The sequence below is a fragment of the Rhinolophus ferrumequinum genome, chromosome 20, assembly GCF_004115265.2.
Source record: "Rhinolophus ferrumequinum isolate MPI-CBG mRhiFer1 chromosome 20, mRhiFer1_v1.p, whole genome shotgun sequence".
NCBI classification, from domain to species: Eukaryota; Metazoa; Chordata; class Mammalia; order Chiroptera; family Rhinolophidae; genus Rhinolophus; species Rhinolophus ferrumequinum.
This window is the reverse complement of record NC_046303.1, coordinates 10,512,778-10,537,313: the sequence shown is the minus strand read 5'-3', so window position 1 is coordinate 10,537,313 and position 24,536 is coordinate 10,512,778. Positions and strand designations below refer to the sequence as shown.

Here is a 24,536-nt window from a genome sequence, read left to right as displayed (position 1 = left end):
ATAATATTCCCATGTATAGATGTACCATAATTTGTTTATCCATTCCCCACCTCTCTTTTTGATGTGAATTATTCAGGTTGGTTGTCCAGCCAATACATATACAGAGGGTACCAAAAAATATATATATACATTTTAAGAAAGGAAAAAACTATTAAAATTGTAATACTCCATATATATTGATAACAAAAGATGAATACAAGTCATGTGTATACATTTGTTGGCACCCCCAGTATACAGTCCAACCCTTCTCTTCAGCTGTCTCGGCAGCACGGCATCTCACTTCTGACTGTCGTAAACTGTCAGCTCGTGGGTAACATAATCCTGAGTGAGTTTTTCCCCACCGTCACTTTTGAAAATCTTTGAACATTATCCTAACGAAATAATTAAGATTTAGGTATTGGTACTTTTTTCTTAATATTCTTCTACCTATATTTTTCAGATAAAATCTGTAGTTAAAACAATCATTCGTCTGAGAGACTTGCTACTTTAGAATACAAAAGGCAAAAGCATATTTAATATGAATGAAATAAACAAATACAGAAAGAAACCAAGAAAAGGGTTAAATGTGCATTTGGAGGCACTCATAACAAGCTCATCTATTTCTTATATCAAGAAGCAAATTAAAGAATCAGACTGGATAAGTTCTAATGGATCTAAGACAGTGTTTATTTTGAGGGAAATCCAAAACATAAAATTGTGGAGGAAAAAAATGAAAGGTAGAAGCTAAAAATAAAATATAAAAGAACAAAATGAAAGGATATATTAGAATGTATCTCAAAAAACTAGGAAGCACTGTACATCTTCCAACTTCAATTTGCAACTCACTAAGGCAGTCACAATTTGCTCATCAATTTCATGATAACTTTAAAGAAGGTAGTTCTATTACTGGACACAACTTGATTTTTAAGACTTAGAAGTTCAAGTAAGCATGGGTAGTTACCATGTTTTCAGAAGTGGTAGTTGAAAAGTCATGGTGATACCCAGATGGAGAGAGGCAATTCATAAAACTGCATTTACGTATAATTACATTGTACCTGATTTGTCTAAGTTACATCAGAAAATAAATGGGTCGCTGGCTATGTTTAGCTAAGTAGAGCTTAGTTCCAATTAAGTAAAATAGCTAGTTTATCTGAACCCTGAAAGTCAACATTCAAGGCATTTCATAATTTTCTAATGTTGACCCAAAAGAAAAGGGCTAATTCCATGTAGGGCTTTACCCAAATGTCCATCATATTATCACATGTAAAGTGGTTCCCAAAGCACTTTAATAGGAAGTTATCTTTGACAACCTCAGAAATATGTAAACTATGAATTTCCACAAAGGAAATTACATATGCAAATTATATGATTATGGCCTCAAAGTACCAGAAGAACAAAGGTAAAAGTTATCTGTCACTACAAGGCAACATAACATAGACATTTCTCATTCAAGACAAGTTCAATTACAAACAAAACAAACAGTCCCGTAACCCTATGCATTGTCTCCTAATACCATAAAGATACGTTCCAAGGTTAAAACAGAGATCTGATGCTTAAATATTCATCATTCTACACTTTGTGTGTTTTTTAATTCGGAGTATAATGTCTGAAATCATAGCATCCTGGCGCTACAGAGGATTGTGGCTGAACAAGAGACAGGTTTGCTGTTGTGCGCTCTTTGGTCCGCCTCAGCAAAATCACGGAAATGTCAACAACTTGAATCTTAGACCAGTGTTGCATCTTCTCAGGAGCGGTGTTTGTGACACTGAGAGCCTCAGAGGCAGAATTCCTATTTCTGGAAATAGCTGCCCCAGAGAAGATTCCATGAGTAAAAATGGCATAAACTTTAATGGCTCTGGCACAGCGCGGCTGTGTGTAGCACAGCATTTTTCTGCCACAAGCGTCATTCATGTCATCCATGAGGACGGCCACCGGATATTGAACATCATCAACCAGAATCATCCTACCCACCCCATGGCTCTCCTTCTCTCTCAGTGAAGCAAGGCAAACTCCATGTTCAGTCTGTCTGTCAATGACAGTTCCTCGGCCTGGAATATTCTCTCGGACCCACTGGAGGACGGCAGGTTCTGCATGGAAGTCACCCACGGAATACTGAAGAAGGCCTGCGTCTGAGCAGCGTGCGGAGCCATAGTGATGATGTGATCTGCCCCGGCTGCTGTAAGCAGACTGGCCATAAGTTTTCCAGAAACTGCAGCATGACTCTTGTCATTTTGCTCTCGTCAGGCGCATGGGAAGCAGGAGTCCCGCCCTCACTCTGGAGGACCACGTGCCTTTGCGCCACTGATCATACCAACAAGCTCCATCAGGGTGTCCTATACTCTGTATGGTATAGAAGCTTGGCCTCTCACACGCTCACTGACCTCTACTCGCTCTCCTGGTTGCTGAACTTCTTAGTGATCAGCCTGCCCAGCTACAGCCCCAGTCTGTCCACCACTTTCCGGGGACAGGTCCTGCCATGAGCTGCCACAGAACAGCACCATATTGGAGGAGCCAGGGGATGCTCAAGGCAGTGACAGCAGGAGCAGGAAAGAACTGTCCCTGATGACGGAAGTGGAGGAGGGGCCGGGGAGGCAGGTCTCCTGCTGGCCCAGCTCTGAAAGAGATATTTTTATTTCTGCCACATGTTGCTTCACCTCTCTCTCTATCATTCTCTTGCCATGTGAACCAAGGAAAGAACAACATAAAAAGAAAATAAACCACCGATAATACTTGAGTGTAGACTATAAAATTACTATTAGAACTTTTTGAGATTTCTTGAGCAATTGTAATTTCCCCATCCCTGTTACTTTGGGCTCCTTTCCTATCATTGGAGAAAAAACCTTTAAAACAAAAAAGGCTTGTATGGCCCGTGCACTAAGAGTCCTGGGCTACTCCTGCCAGAGTGGATGTAGACCGGTTGGTTACACAAAGTGTCATGGTGTGAAGCAATGGGGTAGGGGTGCCAAGACCCCCCTCCAAAAGCATCTCTCCTTGCCACAGAGACAACAGCAACCAAGCACAGAAAGTTTATTGTGATGAATAGGCACCAAACAAAGCATCGATGGAGAGAGCACTTCTTAGCCAAACAAAAGATAAAAGCCATTCCCAGAGACACAAAAACAAAACCACTTCAGCATTCTGCAACGCATATTGGAGGAAATAAGCCACCAAAGAAATCAATTGATAAAACTCAGAGTAAAAATAAGAGCTTATCGCAAACAAATGCAAAAGCAGAGTCCGAGGCCTTTAACAGCTATTGAGATTAATCTCAGTAGAATGAAACATGGGACAAATAGAGGTGTGACAGAATCTGATACAGAAGGCTTGATCTGAGCAAGATTATTCTTGTGGTTCACTGACTGAGAGTTCTGTATTGGATAGCATGTTTTCAGCAGCAAAACAACAGCCATGCAACAGAAAAATCCAAACCAAATTAGCTTAAGTTACGATAAGGAAATGCATTGGTCCACTAAACTGGAAGACCGAACGTAGCATGGTTCAATCTCCATTTCTCTTTTTTTTTCTTTCTTTTTTTTAAAGATTTTATTGGGAAAGGGGAACAGGACTTTATTGAGGAACAGTGTGTACTTCCAGGACTTTTTTCCAAGTCAAGTTGTTGTCTTTTCAGTCTTAGTTGTGGAGGGCGCAGCTCAGCTCCAGGTCCAGTTGCCATGCTAGTTGCAGGGAGCACAGCCCACCATTCCTTGCGGGAGTCAAACCTGCAACCTTGTGGTTAAGAGGACGTGCTCCAACCGAGCCATCCAGGAGTTCAGCGGCAGCTCAGCTCAAGGTGCCGTGTTCAATCTTTAGTTGCAGGGGTCGCTGCCCACCATCCCTTGCAGGACTCGGGGAATCAAACTGGCAACCTTGTGGTTGAAAGCCTGTGCTCCAACCAACTGAGCCATCTGGGAGGCAGCTCAGCTCAAGGTGCCATTTTCAATCTTAGTTGCAGGGGGCCGAGCCCACCATCCCTTGCGGGACTCAAGGAATCGAACCAGCAACCTTGTGGTTGAGAGCCCACTGGCCCATGTGGGAATCGAACCAGCAGCCTTTGGAGTTAGGAGCACGGAGCTCCAACAGCCTGAGCCACCAGGCTGGCCACGATCTCCATTTCTTTGACCTCCTCCTCAGACTGGCAAGGATACAGCTACAGCAGGTGCCAGCCTCACAGCACACATACGTAACAAAGCTTTGAGAAAGAACAGCACGTCTGTTCTTTCTGCAGCTCTCTCAGGAGTGAATAAACTTCCCAGAATCCCCCAGCCAACATCCCAAAATTGAGTCGCATGCTCGCTTCTGACTCGGTCACTGCAAAAGGGTTGCGATTACCACTACTGCCTTAAACAATTCAGACCGTTGCCTGGAGCTATAGACAATCCCCCCACAGCATGACTGCTCCCCAGTGGTGGGGCGGTATGGATATTGAAGAGGTACCCACCATAGTTTCCCAACAATTCCTCAGTTAGGAGGTACTGGTGACAATGCTGGGACCCCACAGATAGTTTTAAGCATTTAAAGCTTATCTTTGTGTTAGGACTTTTGGGTTGCAAGTAACAGAAACACCATTTAATTAGGTGGTGGGACTAGGTGGTTCTCAGCAACCAAGAAAGGGTTAAACTTCTAACTGGAGGGAATATCCAGGGATCCAGCTGGGCTGTGATGGGGACAGGAGTATGAATGCGGCCCGGGCTCTCCCTCCATCACTCACCTCTGCTCCTCTTCGCACACTAATGTCATTCTTTCCAACTCAGACTGGCTTTTTCCACGTAGCAGGAAACTTGGCTGCTGACAGCAACAAACATTTACATCTCGCAGCTTCAGCTCCTGGAGAGAGACCGAATTCAAGGTCTCTTTGGTCCCAAGTCAAAAATCTTTAGAATGGGCCTCATGGGTGGAGCTTGAGTTAGATGCCAATCCGTGGACAAATCAGCTGAAGCCAGGGGTTAGGAGTCACCCTGCACTAACATAGCAACTTCTGTTCTAACTGCATGGACGGAAAGAGGCAGTGCCTAAAAAGGAGGTCCTGGGAAAACAATCCTAAGTGTCCACTACAATAGTTACGCTCGCTTGTATAATAAACTGTACAGTTTTCATTCCAAGGAAAGGACTCCTTCATTTGCAAAACTGTTTCTTATAAAGAACCCCACAAGTTATTATTATAGATAATAAGTGGACTCTGACAACTGCAATGAACGTTGGCAAAGCCAAAGAAAGTGCCTTCTTTGTCTCTGGGTGAGAGACATCCTTGGCTCGGTTCAAGCTCAGGGAAGCAGAGAATTAGAGAGACTGTCATTTTCCACAATTATGAGGATTGAAGCCTTTCCCTCCTTCCAAAAAAAAAAAGCAAAAAACAAAGAGGAGTCGTGAAATGGAGCAGGAGCTCATGAGAAAGGAGGAAGAGAATATCTAGAAGCTGGGCCAGGGTGGAGGAGCAGGGCCTACGTCTCAGAAGGCAATAGGGAAATGGTTTCTCTCTTGGTTGGGCGTTCCCACAAAAGCGGATCCTGAAAATGATTTGGGGACAAGTCCTTTTGAGGTCATCCCAGGAAGCAAGTGAGGGAGCAGAGAAGTGTGTTCGAGGGTGTGACGGGATGCACTAGTAGTTGCATTGCTGCTATGAACAACTGGGGCCCCTCCAAGAGACTGTGTAGAACACACCTCAAAATACCAGGGAGCTAGAGAGCTGGGATTTTTATCCTTCAGCTCCCGTCTCCATTAGTTGTGAGTCACTCCTGGGGTCATATTCCCCCAGCATTTCCAAGCATCGCATGCTCACCAGGTCAGAGAACCATGTGCTTGAAGCAGAAGGTCATTGCTGAGACATGGAAACTGTCTGCTCGACTTACAAGTGACCTCCAGGTGGGCCAAGGGGATATGCAAGAGGCACTGACAGCATCTGCTATTATAGTCCCCAAACCCACCCCTTCAACTACAATCTCCCCTCAGATGTTTCTAGTTTTTAACTAGATTTCATCTGGGTTCAATCAGCATCAGAGGAGTAGTAGCTTCCCACAGCGCACTGGGCCAAGCCCCAGCAGTGGTTCAGGAAAGGATGACCCAATGTATACTAGATCCCTACCACAGGCCAGCTTCTGTACAAATATGATCTCATGGCAACATTCAAAGCAGCCCTATGATGTACATAATATGGTCCCAATTCTATATACATGTACATATATATATATATATATATATATACACACATACATATGGAAACTGAGACCTGGGGAGAGGGAGGTAAAGACCTCCGTCTCTAATAGATAGGAAGTGACAGTCAAGACTCAAACCACGTGAGGTCAGCTCAAACTCTCACGCCCTCTCCTCCTGACACGTAGAGAGGCCAGTGCCTCTTCACCCCTCAGGAAGAACATTTCCCTCCCAGAGCTAGGGTGAAATAAGTCTGGTTGTCAGCCGCAATGTGTTTCACTAATTCTGAAGCAGAACCTGAACCCTGACTTCATGGAAACCACTCCTCATACACGTCCACTTATCATGAAACCCCTTGCATGCCAGGTGACTAGTTTTGCTGCTTTGCGTTTATATAAGGAGGGATGGATGTGGCGCCAGCCACAGGGCAGAAATACGCATGTGCCTCCCTCCAGGGGAACACTCTCCAGGGCTGGGATTACAGGAACTCAGTGCCGTTTCAGTGGAGAGACTTGGCCTACACAAGGAGCAAGTTTTAAAGAGTCCAGGTGACGTATGTGGCAGAGTTTTCCAGCCTGGGGAGTGTGTTGCACAAAGGAAGTGGATAATTTTAGCAGGTTCACCTGCAGATGATTTCCCCAATGAGTCTGGAGAAGACGCCGCCTTCCCTCTCCAGGGCAACATGACCTGGGATTAACCTTTCATCCCCTGGAAGATATTGGATCCCACATAAAATCCTTTGCCCTGCCCCAGAAGCTCTCACCAACGATCGCCTCGTCTTCATGTTTCACCACGGGGCAATAATTCCATTGATTCACAGGCATTTAATGGGTGTCTACTCCGGGCCCCGTGAAAAGCATCAAGGGTACGAATATGAGCAAGGAAGTTCAGGTGATGGAAGGATTTGCATTTTCTTGTATTAAATTAGACAACAAATGTGCAGATGCTGGCATTGTGTCTGGCTGTGTACAGGTGTACAGTCATGTGGTTTCCTTTTCTTTCCCTGAATATTCTTCAAAACACTTTTGTCTGGTTGATTTCTCAGAGGCTCCTCAAATCCAATTTGCAATGAGACAGAATAAAAGCACAGAAATAAGTACAGGAATCCTTGAGTAGAAAGAAGCAGGCATTATCAGCCTCATCTGTACATCTGGAGATTGCAACCAGTTAGGCCGTGGAGCAGCAAGGGCACGTGGAGCAGCAAGGTGGGGAAGGGCACGGCTGTGGAGCCGGCGTTGGAATTCTGACTGTGACATCGCCGCCCAGACCTTGGGCGTTCTTAACTCTGTCTCAGTTTCCTCCGCTTTATAAGGGGGTGTGATAGTTTTATGTGTCCACTTGGCTAGGCTGTAGTACCCAGTTCTTTAATGAAACACTCATATAGGCGTTGCTGTGAAGACGTTTTGAAGTTGTGGTTAATAGCTACAACCAGTTGACATTAAACAAGGGAGATTACCCTCAGTAATGTTGGTGGGTTTCATCCAATCAGTTGAAAGGCCTTAAGAACCAAAACTTTGACAGAGGAAGGTTTCACAGAGAAAGAAGAAATTCCACCACCAGCAACATCAGCTCTTGCCAAACCTGCAGGCTTGCCCTACGGACTTTGGACTCGCCAACCCCCCGTAGCTGTGTAAATCAATTCCTTGCAACAGACAGATGATGACTGAGTGATAGATAGATCTATAGATATCTCCTACTGGTTCAGTTTCTCTGGAGAATCTTGACACAGAGGACAATAATACATCCCCTCTCACTCAGTTGTTGAGAAGTAGCATGCTTACAACAGCGCCTGCCGCGAGGGAACGAGCACACTGTCACCTACTCAAGCCCACTCAGCTGGTGGCTATGAGCTAGGCCAAGTCCCCAAGCGCAGGATTTTACACACCTCGTATTCCCTCTGCCCACTGCAGAGTTGCGCCACTCTGTCCTGCCCTTCAGAGCTCCAGTGAGAATGTGAGGACGCATTTCCCACACTCCGGACCGCCTGCTTTATCAGCTGACTCACAAACGGCTGGGTCCGACTGCTCGGGTGATGGAGAGCCTGACCCGAATCTGACCATCGCACTCCTGCCTGAGGGCATCGGGGCTATTAAGGAGGTCCCCTCAGAGTCCCATCAAAGCTGCAACCTGGGTTTGGCTTTGAAGCCACCACGTGAGGAGTTCCCTTTGCTAGCGGGTGTCAATAGCCCAGACAAATAATCAAAATCATAAAGGTACAAAGCAATTTATTAAGGGTTTGGAGTTTTTTAAGAATGGGAATATTTTAGCATTATATTTTGGTTTTATCATGGTCAGCCTAAGAAAAGAGATTGGGAAATGATAAAGGGGGCCTAAGAAATGGAATTTTGGAATTTGCCAGAAATGAATACCGTTTGACCTGGGAAGAGATGGCAAGCGGAGCAGGGATGAACGGTGTACAATCCCTCTCCCCTTCCCTTTGTGCTCCCAGCCCTCTCCTTCCACTCCGTATTTGTGTAGTGCCCCACAGCTAATAGGGCATGCTGGTGTCCTCCATCGAATCACGAGCTTCTTTTTCCTTACCGATCTCTGTCCCCTTTGTCCTGTACCTAACACAGTACCTGACATGTCATTGGTGTTCAACATGTGTGGCATGAGACCTGTGGATTTGATTATCTGACTTCTAGACCCATTGTTCTGGACCTCACTCTGGCTGGCCACTCTCTAAGGATAGGCAGAGTGATAATAATCATGACCTTCAGATCCTGTAGTTACAGCAGCTCTGATCACAAGTTTGTTGGTGTAACAACCAAATACAATGCATGGACCTGGTTTAGAAACTAATTCAGACAACCCACTGTAAAAAGGCAGTTTTGAGACAACTGGGTAAATCTGAATACAGACTATTACATAATACTACCAAGTTATTTCTAATTTGATTAGGGTGATAATATTATTGTTGTCAGAAAATATGCTTATTTTAAAGAAATGTGTACAGTATTTAAGGATGCAGTGACATAATGACCAAGACTTGCTTTAAGACTGCAGCCAAAAGAACAAAAGAGATGAAGGGCAGAGAGAAAAAGGGAGGGATGAGAATGAAAGAGAGATTGAGTAAATATGGCCTATTGGTCATTGTTGACTCTGGGAATGGATTGAATATTTTTGTGAATGTTTGAATGTTTGAATTCAGCTTTCACAAAACATTCAGCTTTGTGAACGTTTGAATATTTTTATAATAAAATGGTCTCTTAAAAGGCTTGTTGGAAAAGAAAATGTGAAGGAATTGCTGACATTAACACCAGATGACCTTTGTTCATTCACGCAGCCATTCCCAGCTCCTGAGAACCACCCACTAAGGGCTTTGGCGACCACATACATCTGAACCATCAGCAAAGCTGTTGCCACTTTTTCTTTAGAAAAACCTGGCTTGTCTTCAACCTGCTCTGAATCTAGCCCCAACACAGTGTCTAGCCTGGGCAAAAGGACTCCAGCAGGGTCTAATCTAGTTCACTAGGATGCTGTGTTTTGCATTAAGTCTTGGTTAGACTTAACCAAGTGGGTCCAACAGGACCATTTACTTCTCAGTCATGCAAACGGCCAGCTGGGTGGTCATGTACTGCGACAGCAGTTCCATTCACAGTTGCCGGGAACTACTTATTACTCTGCAGTGTCCATCTCATAGTTCATCACTTCATTCACAGCCCTTTGGCCAGAATCTTATGCATGATTCTTACGTGACCCCACTTTGCTGAAAGGGAGACTTAGAAATGTAGTCGTTGGCTGGGCAACCATGTAAGAAGACAGTCAAAACTGGGGGACAAGCAGCCATCTCCACTACCATAACCAAGCAAGAAAAGGTACTTACTACCTCCTAGGCATATATTTCTCCTGGGTACCACTCAGAAAGAGGTGGCAAAGATCAGATTTCCAAGGTCCCCTACAAAACATTATTTTAATGTCACTTTTATTGGTGCTCTTTTGGCACGGCCTTCTGCTGACAACAGAATGTGAGTTTGCATCCTCACTCTTACCTCCATCAGGGGAGAGCTTGACTGAGAATGGACGTGACAGAGGAGAGCAGAGCTAAGACACAGACAGACTGTACTTGCTGACATCGTTAGAACGCCTGGATCTAGCCCTGCCAGTAACTGGAATGTTAAATTATGTGAAACAATAAATATCTCCCCCTTTTGTTCTTAAAAACAAAACACTAACTGCTTTGACCTTTGGCACTGTAACATGCAACCTGCACATCTGGAGGAGACCTGAGGGGAGGGAGCTCCGTGAAGACGACGAGGCATTCTGGGCACTGCAGTGGTTTCCAGGAGGGAGTGAGGAAACTGACCTGGGGGGCGCCTACTGCACGTCAGGCACGGTGGGGTGCTTCCAGATCTCATATATTTTTTATATATTATCTTACATATTATGTAATATGTTTATCACATACATTATCTCATTTACTTCTTACACGTATATCCCAAAGTACACATCATCATTCCCACTTACAGAGAAGGGCACTAAGGCTAAGAGTTGTTAAGTACCGTCTCCAAGGTCACACCAATGAGAAATGACAGAGCAGGTATCAGAAGCCAGGTCCACCCCACCGCCATGCTTTGTTTAAATGCCTTCCTGGGCCCTCTTCCTTTCCAGCTCCAGGGCCAACTAAGCCCCCCCTCCGGATCTCCCTTTGGCTCCTTCTGCTGATAGCCTTTTTCAAGGCACCAGGGGCCCAGAGGCAGATGAGGCATCACTCCTAGTATAGAAAAGATGGCTCTTTGGAAATAAATTGGGAAAGCGTATCTCTAGGACACATATGGGGAAGTGCAGGGGCTCAGACACAAGTGATTTCATTCAGGGTAAGCCAATAATCACCACCCCGTCATGAATGCCACGTGGCATAGCCGGGAGTTCTGAACCAGGTTCCAATGAGCTAAGCACTGGTTCCAGCTCAGCCCGAGTCCCTCAGAAGTCGAGGCCCCTCTCTGGACCTAGGTATCCTCATCTCTAAGGAGCAGGACTGGGCCTAGAGGTGCTGTAAGCCCTTTCCAGCTCATCACACCCTGGCTCCTGTAATCTGAGGCACAGATCTCAGCACAAGCCTGTCACTAGGCCAGCAAGAGGCCAGGCTTCATTGGATGAGGTCCTCACCTCGGGAGCTCATCGTTTCTTTTCCTAAATAAATGTCAGGTAGAATAGAAGAAAAGTCGGTGTCAACGGGGCTCATTTGTGGTTCCCGTCACTATGGAAAATCCCTTAAGCCTCGGCAATCTCCACCTGTGGTGATGTGAATCCTTGGTCTGGATCTAGGAGAAACCTGGGCCCAATTGCCCGGACGGAGCGCAGCACTTCTTCCCCAGGCTTTTCTCACCCTCTTGCTGGCAGGCTATCTCTTGCCTGACTCAGTTGTCTCCACTAATTAAATGTCACACTTCCAGCTGCAATCAAGAGATGCTCTCCAGGCAATTCAGTAGAGCGGAAAATAAGGTCCTTCTTATTTCTTACTACCCTCAAGAGAAGCTGGCGAAAACCAATGACAAATAACAAGGTCGCTATAAGGGGCTCGTGCCCAAGGGCAGCAATTATGAGACAAAAGACAGCTTCCTACTCTACTGTCACCACTTAATTCAATGAATATCATTTGAGCCCGTGCCCAAGCATGTACTCTGTGACAGAAGATTCAAAGATGACGAGGGACTCAATTCTCAGGGAAATAGTATGGATTAAGTAAAAGGTAGCTTGAATTGTTGAAATTGCTGTGATGGAAAAACCATTAAGTTGATCTGGCAGCTCTTTAAATAGTAGTAATAACTACCACCATTTATTTGAGCACTTACTATAATTGAAACTATACTGAATGCTTTATATATATTATCTTTGTTAATTTTTACAACCCTGAAAGGTGGTTATTTTTCCCAATTTACAAATGAAAGAATTAAGGCCTGAGACATTAAGTAACCTCCTACAGTTACACAATTAATAAATGATTGATTGGGATTAGAGTCCACGTTAAGTCTGATTCTAGAGCCCATGTTTTCATTCACATACTTACAGTTTTTTTACGAAAAAGGCACCTCACACAAAATATGAAAAAGATTCCTTTTTCAAAAAAAAGTATAAAATAGTATAGATTCAACCTTTACCTGCCCTTGTGCTATGATCCAACAAGTATAGCAGAGTGGAAGACCAGAAACCTGAGTTCAAATACAGGTTTGCTGGTTCAAAACGAAACCTATGGAGCTTGTCAAGTGAATCTGAAACTGGCCCCCATGTATGGAGGGCAAGGAGACACCAAAGAAAGAGGCAGAGCTACTACTCTATAGATTAGTAGGTGGCAGGTTTAATAAGCAAGAGAATTTACAAGGTATGTCTTGGGCGACCACAAAACGAGTAAATCTGTATCCACCTGCCTGAATCTTAAATGCTTATATCGAAGCCTTACCTGGGTTCAGTCACATCTTCCCGTCCAGGTGGTCTCAACACCACCTCATTTTCAAGGCTGCATCCTTGAAATGGTTCCTACTGTGGGCAGAATGTGCATTTCAAGGACAGGAGGGGCTGAGGAGCTTCGGATTGCCCGGGTCCAGCTTTCTGGTAGAGTGGGCACGTCCTCTTGAACTCTTCCAAGAAAGTTCTGAAGCAAACTAAAAAGCCTTGGCTTTTGGCAGCTAGCTGCCCGTTCCACAGTGCCCTCTGGCGACCAGATGATGTCATACATGATTTATTCTTATTAAATTCAAGAATAAAATGTCTAATAACCAAAGATGCAGCCGGGTAACTTTGCAGAAAGTAGATTAAGTCTGTTTTCCAGCCTTACGACCTCACACTCCTCACGATGGAGTAGACAAAGCACGGTTTTTGGCATCAGGCTGACTGGAGACCAAGTACCAGCCACACCACTTCAAGATGTCAGTGAGTGGGACTCACAGCACGGGGCCCTGCGGGAGCTCCCTGAGTTTCTGCCTCTGAGCGTCCCTGCCAACAGCCAGAGTCCGGTTTCATCACGGCTCCGAGTCAATCAACCATGCCAGCCAAACCCTTAAGACACTCAGATAATTACCTAACACCATTAATCCTTGCTTTCTACATTTCATTGATTCAGTATTTAGGGTTGTTTTCTTAGTATATATAATTTTTACCTTAACAAATGAAAAACCTCAATCTTGAGACAAACCCAGAACAAAATTCCTTAGTAGAATCTTTAGGACCTTAAACAAAGAGGTGAGACCTTCCTTCATCCATTTACATCTTAATGGGCATCAGAGTTTTGCAATGTTTATCAATAATATATTTTGCCTCACCACGTGCTCACAGTTGAACAATGCTTCACTGTTCTTTATACATTTATTTATATTTAACGAGTTTGTCATTATTCCATTAATAATAAACTTGACTGTAAATGCAATACGAGAGTATCTCTGTATTGCTAACATCTCTCTGTAGAGTTTCAATAGACAAAATAGCCTAATTGTGTTCCAGATCACACCTGAGTGTCAGACATGTATTCTCATCATCCAGGACTCATTCCCACCAGTCTTCACTGGTCCATATGTGGTGGGTCTCTTTTTCTTTGTTCATTTCTCCATTTGTATTGATTAATTCATTGATAATAATAAAGTGGTTCACAAAACTCAACTAGATCCTTGAGTATCCCTAATATCACTTTATAGAATAAAAAAATTTTTTAAAGATATTCAGACGGTGATGCTGGTGGTGTCAGTAGTGACCCAGACTCCAGTTTCTGCTCCAACAGTGTGACAGGATTTGTTTCCCTTGAAACCAGGACTTTGCATGTCATGAACTGCTTGAGGATTTTTTTTTTTTTTAAAGGGAGCAGCTACTCAAGACAGTATAATGAAAAAGCACTTTGATGTTTCCATGACTTGTCACGCATAAACACTGAGAAGTGGCAGAAGGTTGGGGAGTCTTGTAGGACTTCCTGGAGAAGGTGACACTTGAGCCTACTCTTAAAGTTTGAGTAGAAGTAAACCACATGAAGCAAAGTTTAAAGACAAGGGTATTCCCACAGGGGCCTGACAGGAGTGAAGCCAAAAATCCAAAGAGAGGGAAGAGTCAGCCTCACACATTCTGTTTTACTCAGGCAAGACAAGGTCAATGGGTATCCCTCACGGTATTCTGCTAAGGAACTTGGGCCATTGCTGTAGGAGGGTAAGTTACTGAAAGGTCTGAAAGCAAAAGTGTCACATGACCATATTCTGCATTTAGCTGAATATTCAAATCCTCTACTGGCTGTGCAGGACAGATGTGCAGGGTGAGACAGGAGGAGTCAGGAAGGTGAAGGAGGTTGTTGTATTTCAGAGACTGGAACGCTGTTGGAGTCTTGAGGGGGCCAAAAATTAGCACCCCTCTTCCATGATTGAGTTCTGAACCAATCGAGAAAAAAGGCAAAAGGGTTAACACTTTCATTACTGACAGACACTAGGTGGATGATGCTGCTTATATCTGTGGACTGCAGTTAACTTCTTAGTAGGGAACTCCCAAATTATTCAGATGTACCCACAAAACTACAAGTATTGCTGGACCACCCCAGGCTGCTCCAGGTCTTCATGCAGACCCCTATGAAAGTTACAGCAAAATGCAGAGCAAAACTTATACTCCCTGAAGGCAACTCAACCCCAAGGGAAAAAAGGAATTGAGACAAACATGCCCGATTTCCCTCTTCCCATATTTAATCAGGTAAGTCACTCCATGTCTCCCGGGGCAGAGGGAAACGGAACAAAGAGAGGCCAGGTGCATTATTAGACTCATTATTCCTCCTCCATGTAGAAAAAAACACCAGAAGTGGAAAAGAATCATTCCTCCCTTACATTCCCATTCTTTTTGTTCTTTTCACCCACTGGGCTTACCCATTAAAGCCATGGAGAACCAGAGCACGGTCTATCATGAAGTCTCAAATACCAACCATTATGAGGGGGAGCAGGAAAGAAGAGGAAGGATGCTACTGGCATCTAGTGGGTAGAGGCCAGGGATGCTGCCAAACACCCTACTATGCACAGGACAACCCACACGACTAAGAATTATCCAGACAAAAGTGTCCATAGGGCCGAGGTTAAGAAACAACCCCTTTCAGAATAGTACATACTCTAAATGAACTGCGATATGACCAAAGTGTAAGCAGATGAGATAATCATACCCTCCTTTTTATTACTGCCGAAGACGAGATTAAGAGACACAGTTTATCTGTACACAAGTGGAATTCCGATTCCTGAACCCCAGAAGTCAACTCAGCCACCTAGCCATGGACGAGACAACCACAGGCAAGCCTCCCGAAGTGAGCTCGGCTCCTCTGCCACTCACAGCACGTTAGAGCTCAGACCACGTGCTCCCGGCAGGCTAGGAGCTCCGAAGAGGAAAAAAGTAAAAGCTGAACCCCGCTCACACAGGGTAGCTAGTGAAAAGGTGGCGAGGGGATGGCATTACATCATTTAACCTCCCCCCAAAAGGAAAGACACAATAGCGGGAAAAACACTCCCCCACTAAGGGTTCGAAGCAGCTGGGTGGGGCAACGGGCTGCCAGCTCCTGGGAACCAACTGTTAACCCTTTGGGAAGTTTGCCGGCTGTTACCCCGGCAGCCTGAAGTCAGCCAAGCTAGGAGTATTTACACCACAAAAATAAAAACATTAGTGCTCAAAAACAAATTAGTGCTTTGTTTTTAGAAAATAAAGTTGGGCCCCTTTGTCATGTGAAAACACTAAAATTGAAGATGGATTCAAGATTTAAATAAAACACAGGAAATATAAAGTAACCAAAAAATGTATAATCAGAGCAAAGGTCTTTCCAATCCATGTGTACCATAGACAAAAACCACAAATGACAAGACAAACATGACTACATAAAAATACGTCATTTATCTAAGAAAAATGTACCACTAACAGTCAAACTACAAAATGGGGGGTTTACCTGCAAAATACATCACCAAGAGGAACCAATTAAGAATTCTTACAAATTAGTAAAAAACAAGACCAGCATCTCAATGGTAAAAGCATCATATAAGTAATTCACAAAATAAAAAATGAGTTCACAATACAGAAAATTTTTAACATACCAGGTTTTGCCTATCACAATGGCACAGAGAGAAGACAGAATATAGCCAACAGTGGTAAGTATGTAAACGGTACTATGTAAAGGGTGGTAAGTATGTAATGATGGTAACTGCTGGCAAAACTGTAGGTTGGTACAAACTTTTTGTTGGCAACATGACAATATATACCCTTTGATCTTACACATTTCTGAATTTATTCGAAGAAAAATAAAAATGTATAAAGATTTAGATTACTATGGCCAATAATAAGAATAGGCTAAATATTAGGTTGGTGGAAAAGTAATTACGGTTTAAAAGGTTAACAATTGCAAAAACCACAATTATTTTTGCACCTACCTAGTAAGTTATGCTAAATCCATTTAATGAAATACTATGCACACATTAATTGCTGAAACAGCTGACAAAGAAAGATGTTTGGCATTTAAATTCAAAAAAAGTCATAAATGAAGGCTACAAAACAATATATTCAGGGTGACCAAGTTTTTGTAACAATGTGTACTAAGAGAGTACAGAGAACAGTATAGGAGGATATATAGCAAAGTACATTTTCCTTTTTACTAATCTACACTTCCACAATGTGTATATACTTACTACCCGTGTATTTTGCTTGTTTGTTTTTAATAGGAGTTAACAGCTTGAGTTCAGGAGAAAAATCCTCATTTCAAAGCATCACAGCTTGAATTGAACTGTGTAAGTAATCGTTTCAGGTTTTTTAAATGTACCTGTCCAAATTCAAAGTCTGTCATTTTGTTTGGAACAATTTTTGTTTGAGAATCAAATGGTCATGCAAATGAGGAAACAAACAGGCATAAAATGACAAGAAAGCAATTGACAAAAATGCAAGCTTTGTTCCACTGGCTATTGCAATATAATAAATAAAATGACAATTAACCAAAAACACCTTTATTTTAGTCTTCAAAGAACAAATGGTTCTTTTTTCCAAGATAATCATGATTAACTTACAAAAATGGCATTTACAATGCCTCTTCAAAGCATTCCCCTTTAACGGGAAACTTAGCTTCACAGAATCCAAACATTGAAAGGTTTAAAAAAAATTTGCTATTTTGTTGTCATTATGAGACAAAACAGAATCTAGCATAAGTCAAGGGAATCCATTCATACTTCAGGTCCTTCTCCTCCAGGAACCAGCTGCAAAGGAGGAAAACGTTTAATAACACCACCACTACATTATCTAAAAAGGCCTACTGAGAGTGCCTGGCTGACACTTTTGCTCTGTCCCTCCCTCACATTCCCATTTTCTCCATGGCACCTCTGTTTACAATTCCAACATCATTATTTAATACTTAGTGTCTCAACAATAATTCTTAGTAAAAGATTTAAAAAGCACAGGCAAACTGATAAGGTGTGATCAAAAAATATAGTGAATGTTTAAATAAAAGAATTTATTACAGAAGACAACATTGCCATTAATCCCCCTTCAAAATACTCCCCCTTGCTTCAAACACACTTATCCCACCATTCTTGCTACTTTCTGAAGCAGTTCTGGAAATCCTCTTTCATGACTGTCTTTAGTTGCGATGTTGTGGCTGCCTTGCTGTTTTAAATCGATTCAAAATGTTTACCTGTCATGGTCATTGACTTTGGGGAAGAGCCAGAAGTCGCAGGTGGCAGATCCGGTGAATTAGGTGGATGAGAACACACCGTAATGTTTTTATTTGACAGAAACTGCCGTACCAGAAGTGATGTGTGACACGAAGCCTTTCCGTTGTGATTACAAAATACGATGAATGCTGCTGCCGAGTGCCATCCAATGGAAAGGCGGGGATCTTCCATACGGGAAGTGGCATGTTGAACCTTAGTAACAGGGTATGACAAGTTTCAACTTGTTCGGCATAGTCAAGTGTGAGCTACAGTTGAGAGAAGGTGTGTTTTAAAGCGTGCCGTGAATCATCCTCCATCATGAAAACGCTCCACGTCACACATCACTTCTGGTACAGCAATTTCTGTCAAGTGAAAACATTACATTGTGTCCTTATTCACCAGATCTGGCACCATGAGACTTCTGGCTCTTCCCCAAAGTCAAAAGGACCATGAAAGGAAATCGATTCAGGACATCGAGGCAGCCACGACAGCGCAACTAAAGACCCTCACGAAAGAGGACTTCCAGAACTGCTTCAGAAAGTGGCAAGAACAATGGGATAAGTGTGTTCAAAGCGAAGGGGAGTATTCTGAAAGGGATCAATGGCAATGTATCTTTTACTGTTATAAATTTTTTTTTATTTAAACATTCACTGTATTGTGTGATCACACCTCGGATCTTTAGGCCTAATGTCATCTTCAACAGCTCAGCTTTACAGCCTTGACAGTGGAGCATCGCTTTCCCATCTTAAGCACCATTGGGCGGAGAATATTTATTTATATAGTCAAGCAAGTTAGTTCTGTAATCCCTGCCCCACAAAAATGGTCTAACATCAAAATAAAACAGCTTTACTGTGTCTTACCATTGTTATATTATTTCCATTTAGTAAAATCTGGTCTAATTTAGTAATCCTTCTTCCTTCTGGTGTGATTTCACTAAATGAATAGATAAAATGAGTCAGGATAAACAGAGATAATCAAAGCCAACATTCTGATCCCTAAAAAGGTTATTACTGTATATAAATAAACATGAGGTCACGCAATTATATCAACAGTTTTCAGAGACAAAGTTTATCCACTGGTGATATACATTCTTCCCCAAGGTGACAGAGTGGACTGGTTGGTCTAAGATCCACATCCACTAGAGCTGACTTTCATAAAAGAAACTGAAACTTGCCAAGGAGATCAAATACGAAATAAAATGTTTATTCTCCTCACTCTTTTTACTATTACTTACCACTGATTCCTATCCATTAAACCAATCTGTAATCAATTCAATTCTGAAAGCAGAGATACTGGTTGCGATTTTTATAATTAATATAAATGAGCCATCATTTACATTTTATCCTATACATATTTTGCAGAGCAATTAATTTGATTAAGAGCACTAAATGCTTTTACTATCAGTTCCTTGATTTGACCTGAGCCCCAAGATTCCTAATGTCTTTTACCTCCAAGCTTTGTCTCTACTAATTTCCTAGCAACATAGTAATAATTACATTAAGATACTAAACTTCCAATCCAGTTTTAGTAGCTTAGCATCAGTAAATAAAATTTCTATCTTTAAGGTAATTCCAACAGGAAATGTTTTCTCATGCATCATTTTACTGACTCAATAGTACTAAAATTGCCTTAAATTAAAAAAGGGGAGACTCCACCCAAAAAATAAAAAACACTTCAATTTTTAACAGTACTCACAATTCAGTGACATCTTCCAGTACCATATCTGAAATTTGGTGTTAAGAAATAAATATATCAGGTTAAATTTACTGTGGCTTCTGCTTTTGTTCAGTTTTAATTGTAATGTTTAACACAATGGCTCAAATTCAAAATGTGTGTGACTAGTAGGAACTTTATCTTCTTTCAGTACACACACCACTAAAATAATAAGCTGAAAATAATAAAGTTCTCAGCTTCCCTGAGAACACATTAAGTTTTATTATAATGATCAGTAAGTACTGATTGTCTGTAGTTCTTACTTCTGTTCTTAACTACTGAAGAAAAACCCATACCACCACCATCTTTCAAAAGGATACTGACAAAGTCATCAAATCCCAGAAGCGTGCCAACAATTTCTTTATCACTCTTCATCACAATGTGAATTCTTGATCCTATACATTTGTCCACAAGCTCTATGGATATATATTTTTTTAAAGAAAAAAAAGGGGGAGAGGGAAAATATTATTTTACCCATTCATTTCTTCAACAAATACTTGTGTGCCTATTGGCACTTATTACTTGCATATGGTGAAAGATAAACTAGAAAAAAATATTCATTCAAAAACTTCAGATCTTATAGTATGTATCTCTGTTCAGTCATTACATTAAAAGAAAAATTTTCCCTGTTCTCCACTTATTTTTCCTTTGTAGCAATGTATCATGGCTGTGGTTTTATATTATTTTAGATTATCAGATAATATACTTCCCCTTGAGACTCTAAGCTCCATGAATGCAGGAACTGTGGTGTTTTTTTCTTTATCACTGTATCCCAATAGACAGTGCCTATCATATGCTGGGCATTCAAAAAGAGTTTGTCAAATGAAGGAAAAATTTTCAATCACAGCCACATCCACTAACTCAATCACTCCTCAGTTACAACATATTAGGAAGAGAAAGGCATAACTGTCTTCGCCAGAGATTCCTTCTTGTCACTACCTCCCTTACCCAAAGAAGTCTATCCTCTGTACTCTGATAGCGGCTTGAACAGCTCTTTTAGCCGACTTATTATTTGGTATGATGCTTCTTTATCCAGTATCCTACATCCTGCACTGGTTTGGGTGCTATTTGAAGGCAATGGCCGTGATTTAAATTTGTTGAATAGTACCGCTGCTCAGTTTGTTGAATGAATGAATGATAAATAGAGCTAGTTTCCAGATTCCTCTTTTAAGGCTCATTCCAGACCGCGGTGCTTCTCTTAATGACCCGCCAGATACGTGAGAGTCTAACCGGGGAAGCTTAAACGCCAGGTGAGTGGGGCTGCTTCCCACGACTGCAGAGGCGAGCTCACAGCAAAGGAGGCTGGCGACGCAGTCACTAAGTGGGGGCCTTTTCCGGTGACGGTGTGGTTTGGGGAGTCACAGTCCCTGCCTAAAGGACCCCTACCACGCTGAAGAGACAGGGGCGGCCTAGGACCGCAGACTTGGAGCCTAGAGGCAAGCCGCCGAGAGGAGAGCAGTTGGTCCGACACATTTTCCTAACCGTCGGCCGCAGACCCTCGGCCCCCAACACTAAGCTTCAGCTCCCCGTCCCCGCTTCCCACTGGACAATTACCTAGAGGCAGCAGCTGCGACGGGTTAGTGGTAGCGTTAGCCGCCATGGCTACACCGGAAGTGGCCTGCGTCCATCGACGTTGAGACGGCGAATTTGAAAGAGCGCGGTTCCGCTTTCTTCCCTCAGCCTGGGCAGGCTCGACCAATCTGAGGCCGAGCAAGCGAACGAGCCAGTCCTCTAGGATCGTGCGGAGCGCCTTTATTCCAGGGCAGAAATATTTCTGTCCACTGAACATTCTGTGGTCTCGACAGGTACCCACTCTCCCCTAGAAGTTTCCGAAAGACGTTAAAGATATCCAGCCTTGTGAATAAATTCCTCCTCTAACCTGGAAGATTTTGCAAAATAGGGGAAACTTTGAGTGGTCTTGTTTTTTTACCCATATAAAGTTGCGTCTCATTTCAAGCCAGGATCTTTCTTCAAACGAGTATAAATCAATCTGTTTTTCCCACCACCAATTCATTGTGTTGCAATTTTCGTAAATACTATTCACTGCCTTAAGGAATCTACCGCTTCTTTTAAAAGTCCAGTGGAGTGGAAACCTACAAAGAGCATTTTTTGTAAACTTTTCTAGGATGTGGATTTAAATATGTTTTTATTTTATTTTTATTTCTATTTCTTTTCTACGATATTTAATTCATCTTTCTTAATCTTGTTATATCTACGAGTCTAATTTTTAGACTTTTTGTATTCACTATTTCTTAACATATTGTCTAATGGGCAACCACCAGATGTCACTCTATGTTAATATCATTACACTTGAGAAACCTTAATGCTTTTGCGATTCTGTTTTGAATACAAAGCAAAAAAATTCTCTGCTTTAATCTACTTTATATTTGTATCCTAGGAACTTAAAGCTAAAGAATAAACAGGAGAAGCCAAAAAGAACATCATTCATTCATGGAATAAACATGTCTTAGTTGCACACTATTTGTCTGGCATTTTGCTGAGTATAAAACTGTACAGAACAGAACTACAAGGTCTTCTGCCCTTGTAGGAGCTTAAGGATGAATGGGGAGAAAGACAAATAACAAACATGTGCAAGGCATATGAAATTTAATATATAAAACAAAAAGATCTCTTAGCTTCAGGAATCCTGGAGCAGTAGGTATGATTTACCGCAAACATTAGTGAGGAGGTTCAGAAACCCTTACAGTTGGTCCCTTGAGTTCAAAGCTCTAAGATTCAGCCTCCTAAATCCCAACCCAAGACTGGCTGTTTTGCATTTTGTAAATATTAAGCCCCTATTATGTGCCAGGAAATTTACAAATACACTTACTCCTATTCTTGACGACTAGCCTTTGAGAGGTTAAATAATTTGTCCACTGGCACATAGATAGCTTGGGAAGCTTCACAAAGAAATTGACAGGAGTCTAGTCTTGGAAGATGAATAAGAATTAGATAAGCTTAGAAAAGGGACAGGAGCAGCATTCCAAGTAGACTACTGTGTGCAATTGGCATGTGTTCATCTCCAAACATCTCTTGCTGCTTTAATTTAAATCTTACACCCTTCCTCCAAGTTTGGCATAAAACCCTTCCCTTCCTAAATGTTTTCCTTAATAACTCCTGTCCTTAGTGATTTTGTTTTATTACACTTAGGATACTCTGCACCCAAATTCTGATCAATCCTGCTCAAATATGACCAGCTCTGTCTGTGAAGCTTCTCTGATTTTGCAGTCTTAGTGGGTTATCTCATTATCCTGTAAAAATGTTAATAGCTCTCACAATGTCTTCTCTTATGATTATCCAGGGGGGTTATCACCCCCACAAAAAACTGTGAGTTCCTGAAATTCAAGAATTTGGGGAAGCAGTGTAGTGATTAAATCCATTCATTCCTAAGTTAAATTACTTTGGTTCAAATCTCATCCCCACCACAGTTTCTTCTAGTCATTTGGTCTTGGGCAAATTATTTAACCTTTCTGAGTCTCAATTTACCCATTGGAAAAAACGAGACTAATACTGTGTTTCCCCGAAAATAAGACCTAGCCAGACAATCAGCTCTAATGTGTCTTTTGGAGCAAAAATTAATATAAGACCCGGTATATAATATAATATAATATAATATAATATAATATAATATAATATAATAATAATATAATATACTAATAATACAATATACATAATATAATACTGGGTCTTATATTAATTTTTGCTCCAAAAGACACATTAGAGCTGATTGTCCAGCTCGGTCTTATTTTTGGGGAAACACGGTATCTACTTTAGGATTGTCGTGAAGATTAAATGAGATAATGCATGAAAAGTGCTTAGCAGAGGACTAGCACACAGTGCTTATTTATTAAATAAATATGAGCTATTATTGCTTGTCTTCATTTCATAATATTTAACATGATGCTTGGCTTAGAGTAGGTGCTACAAAAGGTAGCATTGCTAGCTGATTTCACATTTATCTTATTATTTTTTAAAGTGGTGATAGAAAAGTTTATTAGAAAAGATAGTACACTCCAAAGAATTAGGAGCGGGCCAAGCACTAAGAAAAGTGGCTCAAAGACACATTTATCTTATTTTTATAGCTAGATATAAGCCACTTTGAGGCAGCAATTTCTTTTTCTTTTCTTTTTTTTAATGCACTGTGTCTACCACACACAGTTCCAGGTATACTGTACGGTCTAATGAATGTTCTTTAAATTGATTCTCAATATTTCGTTCACATTCATTAACATCCTCCTTAATCTTCATAAGATTCCCAAGACAAAGTAATGCCAAATTAGTTTGTGAAGCCCTTTTTCTTTTCCTGGTTTTTCTTTTCTATCTCTACTCTTGTTTTATTTTTACCATACCATAATGAGAGCAGGGACCAAATTCAAGGCATTGTTGCTACTTGACAGAGTTTAAAATTCAGAAAATATGTTTTCTGAAAGTAAATTGTTTTCCATTTCAAGAACAAAATGAATATTAGCAATTTTCAATACCATTGATGAAAAATAAAGTCTCTTTATATAGTACCTGCTTACCTGTTGTTTTGCTTTCCGTGGTTTCCAGTTACCCTTGGTCGACCATGGTCTGAAAATATTAAATGGAAAATTCCAGAAATAACCAATTTATAACTGTTAAATTGCACATCATTCTGAGTAGTGTGATGAAATCTCCCATCATCCCTCTCATCCCAATCCATTCCTCCTGGGGTGTGACTCATCCCTTTTTCCAGCATCTTCATGCTGCACACACTTCAGGCCTGTTAGTCACTTAGTAGCCCTGTTGGTGATCAAATCCACTCTCCTGATATTCCTGTGCTTGTATTCATGTAACCCTTACTTTACTTAATAGCCCCCAAAGCGCAAGAGTCCTGATGCTGGCAATTTGCATACACCAAAGAGAAGCCATGAAGTGCTTCCTTTATATGAAAAAGTGAAAGTTCTCAACTTAATAAGGAAAAAAAGTATATATAGGGTTCAGTACTATCAGAGGTTTCAGGCATCCACTGGGGGGTCTTGGAACTATCCTCTTTGCATAAGCTGGGGGGCGGAGCAGCTACTATACTCTGAAAAAGGAGATAGATTTCAT

General features: G+C 41.8%; 1 protein-coding gene and 1 pseudogene across 1 annotated transcript; both read right to left on the bottom strand.

Moving 5' to 3' along the window:
* Positions 1–1,591: 1,591 nt before the first annotated feature.
* LOC117012090 (ribose-phosphate pyrophosphokinase 2-like) lies at positions 1,592–8,207 on the bottom strand (annotated as a pseudogene).
* Positions 8,208–16,318: 8,111 nt separating this feature from the next.
* LSM5 (LSM5 homolog, U6 small nuclear RNA and mRNA degradation associated) lies at positions 16,319–21,342 on the bottom strand. Its single transcript, XM_033088340.1, has 5 exons — positions 21,018–21,342; positions 19,784–19,879; positions 19,446–19,473; positions 18,611–18,683; positions 16,319–17,297 (listed from the first exon to the last, which is right to left on the bottom strand). Exons 1-5 carry the CDS (start codon positions 21,250–21,252, stop codon positions 17,265–17,267), a joined length of 465 nt encoding a protein of 154 aa, XP_032944231.1. The 5' UTR covers positions 21,253–21,342; the 3' UTR covers positions 16,319–17,264.
* Between the last annotated feature and the right edge of the window lie 3,194 nt (positions 21,343–24,536).

Coding starts and splice junctions, on each gene's coding strand:
- LSM5 (XM_033088340.1), bottom strand. CDS start 21,252: ATGTTCAGTGGACAGAAATATTTCTGCCCTGGAATAAAGGCGCTCCGC. Junction 19,474..19,783: donor GGGATTTGATGACTTTGTCA/GTATCCTTTTGA, acceptor ACCAAATTTCAG/ATATGGTACTGGAAGATGTC. Junction 17,298..18,610: donor ATGGAAATAATATAACAATG/GTAAGACACAGT, acceptor CCTCCTTTGCAG/CTGGTTCCTGGAGGAGAAGG.